Here is a 16,561-nt window from a genome sequence, read left to right on the forward strand (position 1 = left end):
AATTAGCATTTAATAAGCTAATCAGGAGTGATGGGGACAAGTGATGCAGGTAAATACAGAGAAGTCCTGGGAAATCTGTTTGAGGCTGCACATTTTTTATATATACATCTCTATGTTTCACATTACCAAATAACCTCATACTAATGTTCTTGCTTTTTCTGCCGTGATTCCCAGGTGAGGTTGACCGTGTTTCCAGAGAGACGCTTGGCTCGGTTGGGAGGAGTGGCCTGGTGGATCATTTTTCTGTCCGTCCTGTTGATCCTGATGTTGCTGGCCCTGCTGGCTTTCCTTCTTTGGAAGGTACGAATAAAAGACTTTATCACCGTCAGCAAATGGCAGACATAAAAGCCCTTTGCAATAACGTTTTTATCGACATGCCTCATTTCAGTGTGGAGTCTTTCGGAAAAATAAGGAGGATCCATCAGACAAAGAGAAGCTGACGTCAAACGCATGAAAAGTCAGCGGTGAGATTTCATGGTTTTTGTCTTGCGTTGGCCTTTCTTGGTACAGTCGCGCCACTTTCCGTTACAACTGCATCTCGTCACATTACAATGTCAAAGTTAATGCAAAAAGTGAAACAGGTTCATTGTACAGTATATTTTTTTCTGTAAATTCAGCTATTGTGGGCTTGCAATGAAACGATTCTTTTGCTCTGGTGTCTCATCTTTGCCCTGAAAACTTTATAGATTGTCTGTGGGATTTCGGTGAGGTGGCTAATCAATAAAGTGACAAAATGGCCAATAAAGCAGACACTGGTGTTTTAAGCATTGTTGGCTGGCGTCTCGTCCTATTGGAAAATAAAATTCACACTGTAGAATGAGCTTTATTTTAAAATCCTCTCAAATCTGCAGTTATTCATATTCATAGAGCAATTTTTTCCTTCCACTCAACATTTCAATTAATGCAATTGGATACAGCAGTCAGTCGTGACGGCCAGCATCTTTAGCTTACCCTCCTCATGGAGGATGTCGGCAACTATCCCGGTGTTATGCAGGCTATAACATTTCTACTTTTCTGTTCTTTTGTTCTTATGAAACATTTTTATTTTCTGAGAATTGAGCTGAATTTTGAGTCTTTGTGTATATTTATTTGAATGCGATTGCTAGAATAAACTTCTGTTCAATCTAAATACAAATTGAGGCACATTTGGATTATTGTACAAGTTAAGTTAACGTTTTTGACAAAAAATTATATATAAAAAAGGTTTTATTAGTAACATTAATTTAAGAGAGGGAAGAGCAGACAAAGAGACTGGCTTATAGGTTTGAATATCAACACAGATGATCTTTTAGCTCGTTCTGTTTCAGTTCAACACCAAGTGACTTGGTCTGTATGAAAGTCTTGTGTTCATTAGAATTTAAAATGTTTTCTTTTCTCCACAGGGTGCCAAAGATGGAAGTACATTATTTTTCAAATGTTACCAGACAGAGCCACGTTTACAACACTGGATGAGATGAAAGAAAAACCTTTGTGTGTGGGGAGAAAGTGCGGATAACGTCGCATGACAAGAATTCTTCATGACAAGAATGTAGATAGTCATATTTTTGCTGTTTTTTACTGTACGTTGAGAGACGAAAATTTGGAAATACAATATAATTTTGAAAATTAAGGTGCTGAGGATCAAATATGAAACACCGTTGTTGGGGGGAAGGGAGGGCTAAGCCGTTTTTAAGTTAAATTTATGAGAAAAAAAAAGTGAAAGTGACGGGTTTTGCAGAGCCAAAAGTGTGGTGCATACTTTTGGCAGATAGCACCTTAGTTTGGCAACTGTAAAGAAAAGTTTTTATATTTTTAAAGGAATTTATTCTTCTCTTGCAAAGACTATTTTCAAGTCAACAAGCATGAAGTGTAAATACTCATGATGAAACCAAAATGCAACCTTTTCCCAGCATACAGTTTGCATTACCAGATCACACATTTGTATTCTGCACTTCAGTGCAGATCACATTTTTGCCACAGTTTTTACTTCTAGTCAGTTGTTCATATGTTGCCATACAGTAAACCTTTGTCTAATGCACAGCTGCCAGATATGTCGAGTTCAAATTCATGTTTTTTTTATGCTTTTTAATAAAATGTTCATTTTCTTGAGTTTCCCTATTCATATTTTGTTAAATGAGAATTTCAAGCAATGCAATGCAGTTTAAATCATTTATTAAACACACAAAAGCATTTACAGCAAATTCCTGAGTGCAAAAAAAATAAAATCAGCACACATTTAAAAATTAGTTGAAGAATAAATAACACTTGATTATAAACCCCATCGCTGCAAGATGAGTAATTACACACTTCCCAGTTAAATACATTTAATTCGTCAGAATCACGATGCTGGAATCAATCTGTGGTAGTGATTCAAATAAGCCCCCCATGGTGCATTTAAAAACGATGTGTGAAGTAGATCTATCCATTTCTATTTGCACAAAGCACTGGTTTCCATTCCAAAAATGCTGGTGCTGCAGGTGATTTCACCTCTCAAGCTGGTTTTACAACAGAGACTCTGTTCTTACGGTTTTGCCACCCCCGCCGACGTCATTTACCGACGTGTCACTCGCCATCCTTGCTCTCTCCCCGCCTTCACCTTCCTTCGGCTTCTTGTCTTCCTTCCTTTGATCCTTCTCCTCTCTTCTCATTTCCTTCAGCTTCTTCTTGAGGACAGAGCGGTCATTTTGACTTGACACGCCGAGAGCCTGTTGGAGGGCGCGTGCCACAGATCAACATAAAATGTGACGAGGTGTGAAGCAATCGCACTCACTGCTGTAACTATCCAAAATACACCTGTGCGCAACGCTGTGCAATCGATGCATTGGCTCTGATGGAAGACCTTGCAAATGGGACTTGGGAAGGAACCTGCTTTCAGGCATCACCAAGAAGTCCTGCCTATTAACCCTTTATGACCCAAGTTTCAAATGTCCGCCTGGATATTTTTTGCTTATTTTAACTCCATGCAGTTCTTTAAATGTCCTATGAGTAAATATATTTGCACACTTATCCATAACAACTGGAACTTTCAATATGCAGCGAGTTATTTTCCCAATTTACCGTCCATTAAAAGAGCGCCCCTCGGATTAATTTCACTCCCTGCAGAGGCGGGGGTTAAATTACCATAATCAAGCGATGGCAGGCTTGATTATTGGCAGGAAACGCAACGTCTCCCCTTTCAGAAACAGCTGGATTTTTTCAGACAGCGCAAATGTGGTTGGAATCACGGTACTGCAAATTTGGCTGGATTGTGGGCGCTCCTTTTGGTCTGGGAGGGTTACTGTGCAAGTCACATGTGGCTCCAACAATCTCACTTCTCAATCCAAACCAAGTCTGAGCAATACAATACAATACAATACTTTATGGTTGCAATGCGATGAATCTGAAGAGGTCCAAGCCTCAGCGTGTAACATGTAGATAACAATATAATTCAACAGCGCAGCAATTTCAGAGAACTGACGCTGAAAGTCGTAGGCGTCGGCATTTTTCCTCACCTTGAGTTTCTGACTGTCCATGTTGAGCAGCTGTGTGCCATCCACCTCTCTGGCAGTGAACTCTTTGGTGTACCGATTCATGCTCATGCTGATTAGCCACAGACACACCTGTTGGTTGTTCCACTCAGAGACGGGCTGGCACTGCCAGCGATTGTTGTTGTTGTTGGGAATTGGATAGTCGTCCAACGTCTGATGGGAGATCAGAGAAGTGAGAAAGAAAAAGGAAACTGGAACTAAAGAAGCAGAGAACGTTTGGGGGAAAAAAAAATGTCTAGACTAATTGCTCCACAGGGAGAGAGGAAAGGAAGAAAAAAAAAGGAACAGAAGGAAGAGGACAGCCTTACCTCAGAGGAGGAAAAGGTGCAAGTGTGAGAATGTCCAGAGAGGGAGTGATCAGAAACGTGGCCCACCATGCTGGAGCTGTCCACCGGAGAGCCAATGCTCTAGAACCAGAAGAAAGACTCCCAGACTACCTATGTACTTTACATCTGCATGGATGCTTATTTTAGAGAGAAACGCCATCTCCAACAAGATGTGTAGAAACGCAATTAGTCTGAAGAGCTGGGAGCGTCCAGAACCAGGGAACCATTGCAAAAACAGGAGACGTTCCTTACCTGATCTCTTCTGTCTGCGGCGGTCAGATAAGGCAAACTGCTGCTGGACACCGATCGCAACCTTGGCCTGTTTTGCTCCACCTCCTCCTTTTCTTTCCCTCTATCCCCAAACCAGGGCAGGTGCAAGCAGGAGGGCACAGAGGTGAACAAGCCAGATGGGGGAATGTCTGGCGGCTCGTCGATTAGATCGCCACACGATCCGCTGGAGACAGTAAAGTTGTTACAAGAATACAGGGTTTTGCCTGTATCCTTTTGGGATAATTTACCTCAGATGGGGAAAAAAAAGCCTGGTTCATACCTCAGAATCGGTTTACCTTAGAAATGACTAAACTCAATTACCATTTGTAAAATAAAGACATCCAAGATTTAGTCATTTAGGGGTCTGAAGAAAATTTTCACACCTGCTGTTGGCTGATCTCCTGCTGCATTTTTCACTTCTCTTTTTGCCAAGCGACTTCCGAAGGCCACTGAAGAAAAGAAATCGCAGAGTTCAAGTACAGTAAAGACAAATCCTATAATTACATTTGCTCTAGAAGAGTTCAGAGCGTCTTCAATCTTCCACCTCAAGTTTGGAAAGATCCTTCTGGACTTTCTGGATGCCGAGGATTTGCGTGGCGAGGATGTGACGGAGTCGCGGATGTAGACGGGTGGGGCGGAGAGGGGAGAGCTGGTCGGCTGCGGACTAAGTGCTGAGGAAGTGGAGGTACTGGACCGGTCACTTCTGTTGCTTTGGGCTACAGTGGAAGTGGACAGAGACAGACTCTCCTGAGGTTTAACGACGTCTTCCTCCTGCTACAACGGAAAACAGGCGGACCAGTTAGGATACAAGCAAGTTTTTAAACGGACACGTATGTTTTTGTTCCCTTACCTGTTTTTTGAAGCTCTCTCGGAGTTTGTCCCGCGACGGTGGGTTGCGTTTTGATTTCTGGGCCAGCTGAGCTCGGGCTATGTGAGCGCTGGAGTCGAGACGTCCAGTATTAGGAACCGGAAGATACCACTCTGAGGAAAACAGATTTCTTTTATTGTTTTTGGCATACAAAAGTTTACTTTGATCTTTTTAAAACGCATAGCAATACTTGATACAGGTAGAATTTTTTTTTTAATCAAACTACTACAAAAGAAACAAGATTATCCACCTATATGTGTATCAAACATTAACGTTTATCTTATTTTATTAAAAAAAAAAACATAAATGTGGATGCCACTGTTTGATGCATTTAAAGAATGTTTATCTAGTTCCTCTTGACACACAGACCTGTGACTGAAGGGTCCACGGTGTGGTTCCTTGTTTCTAGTTCAGGCTCTTTTCCTCCAAGCTGCGCTATCTGATAAATAGCGAGAAATGATGAAAGAGTCAGGAGCCATGAAGGAAATGAATCCACACAGACTTATAAAATCTCCTCCTCACCTGGGTCTGTAGCCTTTCTATAGTTTCTATGTGCTGCTTTTCTCTCTCCTCCATGTCATTAGTCATATCTGCGAGTTTTTTGTCCATCTCGTCCTCTCTGGGAGGAGAAATGAGACATTTTTGCCGCAACGAGGTACATACAGTTAAAATAATAATTACTGTATTTTGATCATACCTGCTCTGGTAATCTCTGACCAGTCTCTTGGCTTTGCTGTATTTGATCTCCAGGCTCTCCGTCTGGCCCTGGGTATCGGCCAGTCGCTGACTCACGACTCTGCACAGCGTTTGGGCCTCTTGCCAGTAGCTAATAATTAGAGCAAGTCTTATTACCATGTTCTCAACCAACAACATCATTCTGCCGACTACAGCCATAAGACTAGACCCACGAAGGGGTACATCTTAATCTTCCCTTCGCAAGTCTCTTAATCTGATCCCGACACGTTTAATTTTATGCCTTTTCCTCATTCTTTCCTCTAATATCTCTTTAAATATAGGATATTTGTCATAAAATTGGAGTTAAAAGCATGGATACCGAGAACCACCAAGGGGAATCATTTCAACCCACTGAATATCAATATAAAATGTTGAATGCTTAGCGGTGCTGGACCAAATGGTTTGTTGCTATGGCAACACCATAAGCCAAGAACACTTGAGGATAATGACAATTCTTTTGTCGATTTGGACAAAGAATTGTTCAAATACACGATGAAAAATTACCCCTGCTCCAAAACACCTTATTTAAAAGATTGATTCAGGTGTGTGTGTGAGAGGGGATGCATCTAAAAGTTGCAGTTCAGGGTCTGGAGTTGCAGACTACAGACTAGAGGGAGTAGTTGAAACTTGAACGAAGAATACATTTGAAACATGAGCACAAATGATGCACGGGGGATTATGATGAATATGGGAGGAAGCTAAACAGAATGAGGTCAGTGATCAATATGAACCTGGCTGAGGATTAAGACACTGACACTACTATTGCTCCTGAAGGTGCACTAGCGGTAACCATAGCAATATTAATGTCCTGTTACATTCTTACATTAGAAATAAGATCTCAATATGTGGCTATAGAAAAAAAAGTTTATATACATATATGCCACACCATATCACAATAGCTTAGTTTATAAGGAAAAGAGCAATAGTTTTGATTTAAAAGAAGTTGGCACTATATTATTGTTGCATTTCTGTATTCATAAAAATGTTTCTTAGCAAATGTGTAACTATGATGCATTTAAAGAATGAAACAAAATGTGCAACAGGGAGATAAAGATTTAAGTTGTAATTATTTTTTTTTGGCCTGAGCTAAAAACAAAAGTGACAGAGGCTTTGCATGTGGCATGTTCAGATAATACTTTGTTCCTGGTGCTCCAAAGCAACATTTAAAAACAAATAATATTTTCACTGTATCAAAAAAAAAATAAAATAAAATAAAAAAAATCCCATGTCTTATTTTTCCTCAACCATACTCTACTATAAAAAAAAAATAAACAGTCTCTTTCAGGCTTTTATGGACCCATGTTCAAAATGAGACCCTCTGGTGGATCTACAGGGGATTGGCCCCATTGGCAGTTCCAGTGTTAATCCACCCTCAGCCAAATAACATTTATGACAAACCGTCAGCGTACTTCTCTAGTTTCTCTGCTTTCTCCTCTCCATCCTGCGCTCTTTGTTCCAACTCGGCTCTCAGGCTCTGCCAACGGGCTCGCTGCTCCTCCCATGCCTTTAACTGGCAGAGAAACAGCAAGAAATAAAGAGACTTTAGGAAAGAAGCTTCCAGTATATTATTACAACAGAGACAATTCCTTCAGGAGAACATATGAACTCCAAACTGTTTCAGCAGAAATTAAAAAAAAAAAAAAGTATTCATATAAAGCAAGATGGACAAAAGCAAGATTTTTTTCTTCTTTTTTTTTTTCTGAAAGACTTTGAAAACCCAGTCATATCCACAGTGGTGATTACATCAAGGCACAGGCTGGAGAGTGGGACCGACGTGGCTCAGAGTTGGAACAAGGCCCGTGTCCTAATAACTGGGCATGAGCCATCTCATACCCAGTAAAATAGGTCAGGCCGTTTCCAAATCTGGACACAAAGGTAGCGTCTTACAACGAGTGCAGCTATAGGTTTGTGTGCGAGATTCAAATCTCGGCCTACCTTCTCTTTAGCTCGGCGCAGCCTTGCTGTTCTGCTTCTCAGTTTGGACTGGAGCTGTTAAAAAGATGCACATGAATCAGTTTGGAGATAGTCATTTAAGCTGCTGCGATTACAGTTTGTTATATTTTCAAAATGTGGTACAAGTACCACCACAAGTAGGACTGTTGGAATGCTTTAAGTGGTACTTGGAACTGAGTTTGGTTATTTTCAAGGTAAATGTAAACAAAGTAATAAGATTGAATAGTGAAAGGACCAGTTCGTTAAGCACGTCAGTCTTTGTTTTACCAGAAACATGTCAGAAGTGTGGTGGAGTGGACTCAACTAAAATGGGACAAAAGTGAGCTAGTTCTACAAGTAATGGCTCTGAAGTGAGAAATCCGATATGAGAATAATATCAACAGAATGTAGTCTAGATTCACATCTGAAAATCAATGTGAAATGCAATTTGCTAATTTATATGTTCAAATACAACAAAATGTTTACAGATTTAGGTAGTAACCATATAAGTTCTCACGTGAAGCTGTTTTAACATTTCTTTCACTAAAGTGGTTTGTGAAAAGCATAATATTTCACAAAATGTCATTTTGTTTTACTTTATCTAATCAGGATTAGATAAGGTATATCTCATCTGATCAAGAAGTTGTACCTGCTGGTATTTGAGACAGAGTTGGTAGTTGTCCAGACTGGACAAAACAGACGCATCTTCCTCTTCATCCTCCTCCTCCCCTTCTTCCTCCTCAAAGATGGAGTCTCTCTCCGACACACTGCTGTCATTGTTGTCATCTACACTGTTTCTGCTTTCTCTCTTCAAATGCAGGAAAAGCAAACAGTATAATGAAATGATTTATTTTTCTTAAAGAAAAAAAAAATCACCCTAAAGAAACCTTTTTTGTTTTGTCCATTTCCAGACTCTCGTTGATTAGTCTCGCCACCTCGCTCTCCACCCCTTCCTTCTCTCGGCCAATCAAAAACCTGCACAGAAAAAGAAACAAAAACAAATCTGTCACACCTGCAGCTCCTTACTCTGACACACCTCTTCACACTGCATCGTGGGATAGCCTCTTGCACCTCAAATGTGGAGCACATGTGTTAATGACAACAATGACTGACTGGATGTTAAACAATTAGAATGACTCAACAAACATAACAGAGTCCAGATACTTGGCCTGTCATGGATTAGAGAGCCTGTGTCACAATGAGTTCCTTCATAAAGTCAACTTATGTGTTCAGAATACGGCTCACAAGCTGTGAAAATAGGATCATGACACAAACGAGTGATTCTCAGCAGGCGACAGCAGCTGAATGGGGTCAACACAACAATTTTCCTCTCTGTGCCTTTATGTGTCCAATTTTACGGTTGCTATTTTCACCCTTGTCCTGGTTAAAGCACACCGGCTGCCATTTCATCCAGACTCTAGAAAAGCTGGATTTGAACCAGCAGCTGCTTATTTTAGTTTACATGTGATCTATATAAGTTTTTTTCCCCCCAATCTTTAGCATGGCCACATGGCTTTGGAGCTGCACAGCAGCAGCTAACAGGAAGGACGTAAAGCAACAGGAACAAAGTGGGACTTGACTTGCACTACATGACATGGCGTCTCTGGTGTGCTACTACGAGAGATGTCAGCAACATTGTTTATTCCCGCTGAACTTTTATCCAAATGCTGTTAGAGCTGTTCTATATTTTCCCACTTGCAGATAATTTGAGTATGGTGGTTATCAAAATGGCTTTTGGAGCCCCTTCCAGACAGATGTCAGCGACCTCCTTTAGAGCTTTAAGCCTAAGTCATGTTGCTGGACAAGTTTTTATAAAAAGTGTTTATAAAAATCACATACTGCAGCTTTAATAAGTCCTTGTTTGCAAACTGACTTTATACAGTATTTACACAATTTCTATGACGTTACAATGTGATGGTCTGAAACGTGTCGCAAACAATGAAAACAGAACATCTGCAAGAGAAAAATGTACTCAGTTTCTGTTTAAGAAACTGAGTACATAAACTTAAACTTCTGTTTAAGTTTCTGTTTAAGAAACTAAGAAACTGAAACTAAGATACATTTGATTGGATGGGTTTAAAATTTACAGACTATCAAGACGGACAGGATCTAATGTGTAAACTCACTGTAGGTATTAAGGTTTCTATTTTTACATCCTTTGTTCCTGTCGGTGCATTTCTACATCTATTAATGAAAAAAAAAACATCAGGAAAGGAAGGGGGATGGAAAGCTATATTTATCTCACTTCATCTAAAAATAATCTATTACAATAGACCTTAAGAAGTCTTAAAAGTCTATAGTGATTAATGTTTCAGGCGTTTTTTTGTTTTACACCATGTCGTCAACAGTGAGGGTCAACTTGCACTGTGTTGACAAGTTTCCAAAAAGCAAACCTTTGACTGTCTGAAGAAAATCATTTTTAAATGGCTTACTTGACCAGGCCTGATGTGTTTTTAAGGACCGTAGCGGCGAACAGCTGGGAAACTCCAACCAGACTTACACCGTCCACTTCCACGATCTGATCGTTCACCTGAATCCTAACATGCACGGGGGAAAAAAAATGTATATATTTAGGTTTTGTTTTTCATAACCTGCCAAATTAATTATGTGCAATTTTACCTTCCATCCTTGTGGGTTGCTCCTCCTTCTGTGATTGTTTTAACAAAGATTCCCAGTTTTTCCAGCCCCTGGTCAGCCCCCACACCCATTCCGATGATACTAATGCCCAGTCCGTCCACTCCTGGAGGTGACGGGAGCAAGAAAACCATCATGACCTGGCATTTTCAACTTTTCCAGCCCAGACGCTTCTACCATGGACATCAGGCACAACGTAGGCACAAACCTTTTTCTATGTCCACTGGGAAAACATCCATCCTCTCCACTCGCTTCTCCAGCTCGAACTCAGCCGAAGCAGACACCGGATCGATGTCCTCATTGTGTCTGTCGTAATCCGCGTTGGAGTATGTGCTGTACACCTGAAAATCACAATAAATGTCCAATTCAAAAACCCTATGGAGATAGAGATAAACACTGATGGAAGCGGGGGAAAAAAAAGAAAAAGGAATTGGCCTTCTGAAATAGCTGTTTTATACACTCATATTTAATAAATGAGCCAACTGTAAAAAGAACCATCTGCAGTTATTGACACCACAAGACACTGTTTATGCCTGGAAAATCTGTCAATGACAGTGTGTGAGGCGAGAGACTTGGGAAGTGTTACAGAGAGCATATGGTACACGCATAATTATAGGATCGCTAAAGATCTCAGATGTCCCGACACAATACGGGACGCTACGTTACTACAGTGTCTTCTGCTACAATCATTCTTAATCCAGATTTGATGTGTAAAGAGCCTTAAAATATATGAATCTTCTACTGTAGTAGCTTAACCCACAATGAGATTCCACCTTTAATTTGAGTGCATTTATTCACTGAACAAGAAATTACAGTTGTACTTGTTGGCACCCTTAGCAATTGCTTTGAAATGCATGTTACTGAAGCAATTCATTCCGATTTATGCTTTACTTTCATGAACTTTTCATCGGTGAGTAAGAACTTTCTGATTCCCCACGGTAAAAATATGACATGACACTGAAGCACAGTTCCTGCCACTAGACTGCGTAACCACAGATGTTCACTTATCCGCCACGCACGGAGCAGGATGTTACATTACATAACGTGTGTAGCACCCTCCATCAGGTTACTGGTGCAGACGGGAGGTTAGACCCAAATTTGAAAATGATGTCCAACCAATAGCTGGATCCAAGCAGTCTTTTGTGATTGCAGTAGTGCATACAGTAAATACCGGGATGATGAGTGTGGACGGGTATGCAGTGCAGCTCTATCTGGAGAGATGTGACAAGGCGAGAAGTGAGCAGGATGGTAGGGGACGCAAAATAAAAAACCCAAGGTTTACTTTTAGAGTCCCGCAGCAAAGGGTACATTGAGGTAAACAAATCTCTATAGCGACCATGAGACACCATCACCATGCCAACCAGCTGATAAGGAGTGATTTCCTGGGCGAAAATAATTTCTTTTCTATTAGAATTGCAAACATGTTGATTTTTCACTGAGACTTTAATTGTACAGTTTGCCCAGATGGGAATAAAACTAAGCAGAAAATACACACAATGGATATGCAGTAAAACATATTTCCCCACTGCTAAGTAGGGCGGAGGATCCTTCAAAGGGACTGGGCGCCTCGTCAGGGGGCACTGGAATCTGAAATATCCGATTTCACACACAATTTGGCTGGGTTTTGACAGTAAACTCAAAATATTCAAGAGGATAATGATGGTGCAAAACATATCGGCTCATCTACACAGAAATGGCTCACCAGTTTTGGACTGAGATGGCCTTCCTCCATGTCCATCTCAGTCGGTGGGACCTAAATCTTACAGAAAACCTGAGGACAATCAAAAGACTACAAAAATGTTTAGTTTCTCTGTAGCCACCAACCTTGTGGAATATTATACATTCTCATTATTTAAAAAGCTCTAAAATTAAAGGCTGGACTGAGAATTAAATTTGAGGCCTTTTACATGTCTTTATCGCTGGTGGCAACAGATTTCTGTCAGTACACAGGAGTTTTAGTGCATTTATGTAAAAGCAGCTCCGAGCAAGATGCTGACAGACTGAGGCATGTAGGCTCCTGCCTGTTCTCCTCCCCTAATAGATAAAAAAGCATAGCTCTGGGCTACGACCTCTCCTACATGGATTCTAACAGCTCCAGGAGCTGCCAGTTACAAACACGTAAATGAAACAATTTCCATCTCAGACAGAAAGCAAATTAAACTTAAATAGTTTGAAATTGGTGTAATATTTTCCACGATGGCATTACCTTGATTGGTGCTGTGGAGAACCTGACCTTCCTCTTAGCAGCTTCCGGTGAATCCTCATCCTGACAGTCCAGTTCAGGCACACCGGGAATCTCTTCATATTCTGCTACCAGCTGGTTTCCCCCCTTCGTACAGCTCTGCTGTTCTTCTTGTAGTGATGCTGAGAGCTCTGGATGGGACTGGGAGTCCTTATCACACCAAAAAGCTCGGTTCTCAATCCCACAGACTCCTGCAGCTTCCGTTTGGTCATCTTTGCCTCCTTCTTCATCACCAGCATCTCTACATGAAACATGCATCGTCTTCTCAGTGACAACGTTCTCTTGTGTCCCTGATGTTGTGCCGACTTCTTTGATTTCCGTTCTCGGACTGTGTCTAAAGTCTTCTTCTCCACCTTCCACCTTCGCCCCTCCTTCCTTGTCAGAAAACATCTCTTGGATCGAAACCTCTAATCCAGCAGCACTTTCTCTAAATCCACCATCAGTGGTTTTCTCCTCGTCTTCCCTTTCGTCTGTTTGATTCTTCTTAGTTTGTGCAGTGAAGTGTCTGTGCTGCTCCTCCTCCCTTCCGCCCTCCCATTGTTTGTTCACCTGCTGATACATGTCTCCTCTGCGTTCCCCTCCATTCCTAGTTGTTTTCCACTGCATGTCTTCTGATAACTCTGTGAGGCGTTCTGAGGAAGCGGTGAGATTATCTCTTCCTTCAGTGAACGCATGAAGACTTTCAGGTGTTTCCACAAAGACATCCTTCTCAAAGACGTCCTCCTCAAAGACGTCCTCATCTACCGAGACTTTCTCATCTTCCTCATCAGCTTTGTGCAGATGCATTTCGATCTCACCTTCTGCCCAGCATTTGTTCTTGTGCACTCCCTCTTCTTCGTTCTCGTCGCTTTCTGAAGAATCGTTCTTTACGTTGACGAGTTCTGCCCTCAGGGTCTCCTCCGGTGCCAAGCCGACTCCCGTCTCTTCGTTTGATTGTGATGTTGCAACCTCACCAGGCCCGTTCAGTACTGACGATTCAGAATGCCTCATCAGTGACTCAGCTTGAGGGGCCTTCGTGTTTATATTGTGGTTTATAGATACGTCTTTATCCGACACATCCTCTTTGGTTTTCTCACTTGCCTCTTGCAGCTTTTCTACTTCTCCTTTTCCATCGGCAGCCCCCTTGCTTCCCCTGATGATCTGAGGTTTTAAAACCTGTCCTCCTCCTTTTCCTACTCCTCCTCCTCCGCCAACCTCCAACATCTTACTCTCAAACAGCCTCCGGGTCACCGAAAACTTCTGAGCCAGAGCAACTCTGTCAATATCCACTTTTTTCTCTGATCTGGATGGTTTATCTTGCAGCAGTTTTTCTGTGGACGAAATACTCGCTAGACTGCTCAAAAAAGAGGGGGAGAAACTCATGACTGAATGCCTGGATTCAGGGAAAGGAGAAGTGTTGAGTTGGAAGCTGGTATGCGACGCAGAAAGGAGAGGCATGGAGCCAGAAACCGAGACTGGAGCACCGTCTTGTCTTGACTGCTGGCTGTCCATTTGAAGAAAAATGTTTTCTCTTATCTTGGTACCCCTGGTGCCTTGGATCCGACCTCGGCTCCCTGTGATGCTGCTGTTGGACAGGTCGTCAGAGGGCACTGTAGAACCCTGGCTGGCAGCAGCAGCTTTGGGCCCTCCTTGCAGACTAATTCCAGTGTCAAATGTGCATTTGATAGCATGAAAGTCAGATTTGTATGTTATCCGGTGAGGTGAGGCACTTCGGCCTCTGCTGTCTGTCCGCATCATCTGCAATTAGTCTATGTAGGGTTAGAGAAAATTGTAAAAAAAAAAAAAAAAAGCTGTAAATGGGACAGCTCACTGAAAAGAGGGGCACCACACAAAAAATTAGTTGCTGCAGTGGTTGCAAGAAGGCAAAAAATAAAAAAATTAAAATTCTGTATGATTCAATTATTTTCAATATTTGTGGGGCATTTGCCAAGCTGGCTGTTTTTCCAATTCAGAAATACATATTTACACCTAAAAGAGAGAAAGAAAAAAAGAACAATCAAATAAGAGCTTGTTGTCTCGGCTGACAGAATTAATTTGTTGAAAAAGCTCCGAAATTTGACCCGGATGTTCAACATCATCGATGCGGGCGAGGAAAACCTCACAGTTCTATTGCAAACAACGGAAGCTACCAAGCAACTTAATCGCTGCTAAAATTAAACTTTAAAGCTCTCAGGATTACTTAAACTCACGGCGCAGGTGGAAGGTTTCCAATAGTCAGAACTGTGAAGAAAACCAAACCGTGACTCGCTGCCGCGCACTGCTTGACACAGGTATCGGCATTTACTTCATTCAGCGGCCCGTATGCATAATTGTTAGGTGCACTCAAACGCGCTGTCGGTAAAAATGCCCGATTGAGGACATTTAAAGACGACATGAGTCAAAATAAAGATTTAAAACAATAACGAAACAACAACAAAACAAAACAAAAAACAAACAAACACATAGATAATAAAAAGTTTGCAATTTCTACACAATAAAACCATAAATTTGTAGCTTTTGTTTGAATTCTAAATGTTAATGTTTTATTGCCACCTTTAAATAAATAAATTGGTCCAGGGGCAGCTAATGAAAGTTTTATAAGGTGATCAGATGAGAGCCACCCATAAATTTGGGATGATTCATTACCAAATTCCAACAAAAATAATATATATAAAAATTAAAATAATAAAAATGCCCTCCATAAATAAATACTTTTATGAGTCTTTACATTGAAAATCGAAAACTAACGAGAGTGCGCAAATTTACGACAGTCTGTGAACGCAACCTCCTTCGATTAAAGTGCGCGCGCAGCTTAAAGGTCACCAGCGAAGTAAATAAAAAGAAGATTGAGGTAATTTCTTACTTTTCTCCGAACAGTTCCGTCCTAACATTGCAGGCTTGTTTGTTTTCAGTCAGTCGGCGGTGACGGCTCCCTCTCTGGGATAAATAAACAGATGGCGACTCATGTCTCTAAATGCTGTAAATGGATTATCCCCTGGTAATCCTGTGTAAACTACTCCACTAACTGTGAACCACCAGAGCTGAGTGGGTACCAACACTGAGGTAAGTTAGTATACTGCACAGCCACTAATAGCAGATACACCCTGCAGTTTAAGTGCATTCATGAAAATAGGTATTATCATTGTGTGATGACTACAATTTGCTGTGCTTAATATATCACATGCATGTTAAGGCAGTGCAGGTTTTTTTTTTTTTGTTCTGTGTGCATATGCAATAATGTTGTCAGTCTTGGCAGCATATGCAGAGCATCCTAGATTTATACTAAGCATGCAGGTCATTGATAAATCCACTTACCTTTGTCTGTTGTTGAACTCCAACAGAGTATTTCCAGGTTTAGAGGCAAGCCATTTGCAAATATTAACCTGTGTGCATCACACCTGCTCTGCATGAGCAAGGATGCAACACCATCTGACTTGTGTTCCTCCTGCCTGCCTGCGTCTGTGAGATGGCAGTGGAGGCAAAGTCTGTCTGTGAAGTGAACACTGTGTTTGTAACGGAACCAGCTGGACTGGACTCCACTGGACTGGGCCGATCCACGCAGAGAAACGAGTGGTTCCGCTCGCTGTGACCTGGATCTGACTGAAGACCGTTCTCCCATGTGGCACCGGGACCTACTTGTTATAAATACAGGCCAATCAGAAAAGACTTCATCTGAACGAGGCTAACTTTTAGAGAGGGAAGGTAGGGAGGAGTTAGTGAATTAAAGCAAAAAAAAAAAAAAAGGAAATTTGAGGGAATGACGTCATGGTGAGAGGAAAAGCAAATGTAGAGAGTTAGATGCTGTGACTGAGGCATGGCAGAGGAAATCAAGAATGAAGGCAGAGACTCATGTTGACCTGGATAATGGAGGTGAGAAGTGAACTAAAGAATGGATGATAAAACAAGAAGAGTAGAAATTGCGAGATCCTTGCGTTTGTTGGGATGATGCTTGATTTTTTATTTATTTATTTTGTTTTACATTTTATCACATCCCAACCACAAGCTTGAAAGTATTTTTATGAAGATGTTACAGGGAATACCAACATTACGTAATAGTGAAATGAAAGAA

The 16,561-nt window shown here is 41.3% G+C and overlaps 2 protein-coding genes across 6 annotated transcripts in view; one reads left to right on the forward strand and one right to left on the reverse strand.

The window, feature by feature from the left end:
- LOC103147016 (integrin alpha-6-like) overlaps positions 1–2,084 on the forward strand; it is a 43,100-nt gene extending 41,016 nt beyond the window's left edge. The window contains exons 24-26 of the mRNA XM_016678009.1: positions 175–300; positions 389–464; positions 1,383–2,084. Coding sequence (XP_016533495.1) covers positions 175–300; positions 389–454 — 192 coding nt within the window. The 3' untranslated portion in view covers positions 455–464; positions 1,383–2,084. The remainder of the gene's footprint in view (positions 1–174; positions 301–388; positions 465–1,382) is intronic.
- Positions 1,887–16,301, reverse strand: LOC103147018 (neurabin-1-like). Of its 5 annotated transcripts, none has more exons than XM_016678005.1 (20): positions 15,808–16,301; positions 15,356–15,429; positions 12,478–14,250; positions 10,480–10,612; positions 10,257–10,377; positions 10,070–10,174; positions 8,525–8,612; positions 8,287–8,445; positions 7,641–7,694; positions 7,115–7,215; positions 5,668–5,796; positions 5,493–5,589; positions 5,340–5,409; positions 4,953–5,083; positions 4,647–4,876; positions 4,486–4,551; positions 4,085–4,286; positions 3,815–3,913; positions 3,471–3,659; positions 1,887–2,684 (listed from the first exon to the last, which is right to left on the reverse strand). In XM_016678005.1, the coding sequence occupies exons 3-20, from the start codon at positions 14,248–14,250 to the stop codon at positions 2,481–2,483; spliced, it is 3,951 nt and encodes a 1,316-aa protein (XP_016533491.1). In that variant the 5' UTR covers positions 15,356–15,429; positions 15,808–16,301; the 3' UTR covers positions 1,887–2,480. The 5 variants fall into 5 exon arrangements, with proteins under 5 accessions (XP_016533491.1, XP_016533490.1, XP_016533493.1 ...); XM_016678004.1 differs by having other exon boundaries at positions 12,478–14,481; XM_016678007.1 differs by lacking the exon at positions 15,356–15,429 and having other exon boundaries at positions 12,478–14,481.
- Positions 16,302–16,561: the final 260 nt, after the last annotated feature.

This window comes from Poecilia formosa, unplaced genomic scaffold (genome assembly GCF_000485575.1).
Source record: "Poecilia formosa unplaced genomic scaffold, Poecilia_formosa-5.1.2 Scaffold172, whole genome shotgun sequence".
Lineage (NCBI taxonomy): Eukaryota > Metazoa > Chordata > Actinopteri > Cyprinodontiformes > Poeciliidae > Poecilia > Poecilia formosa.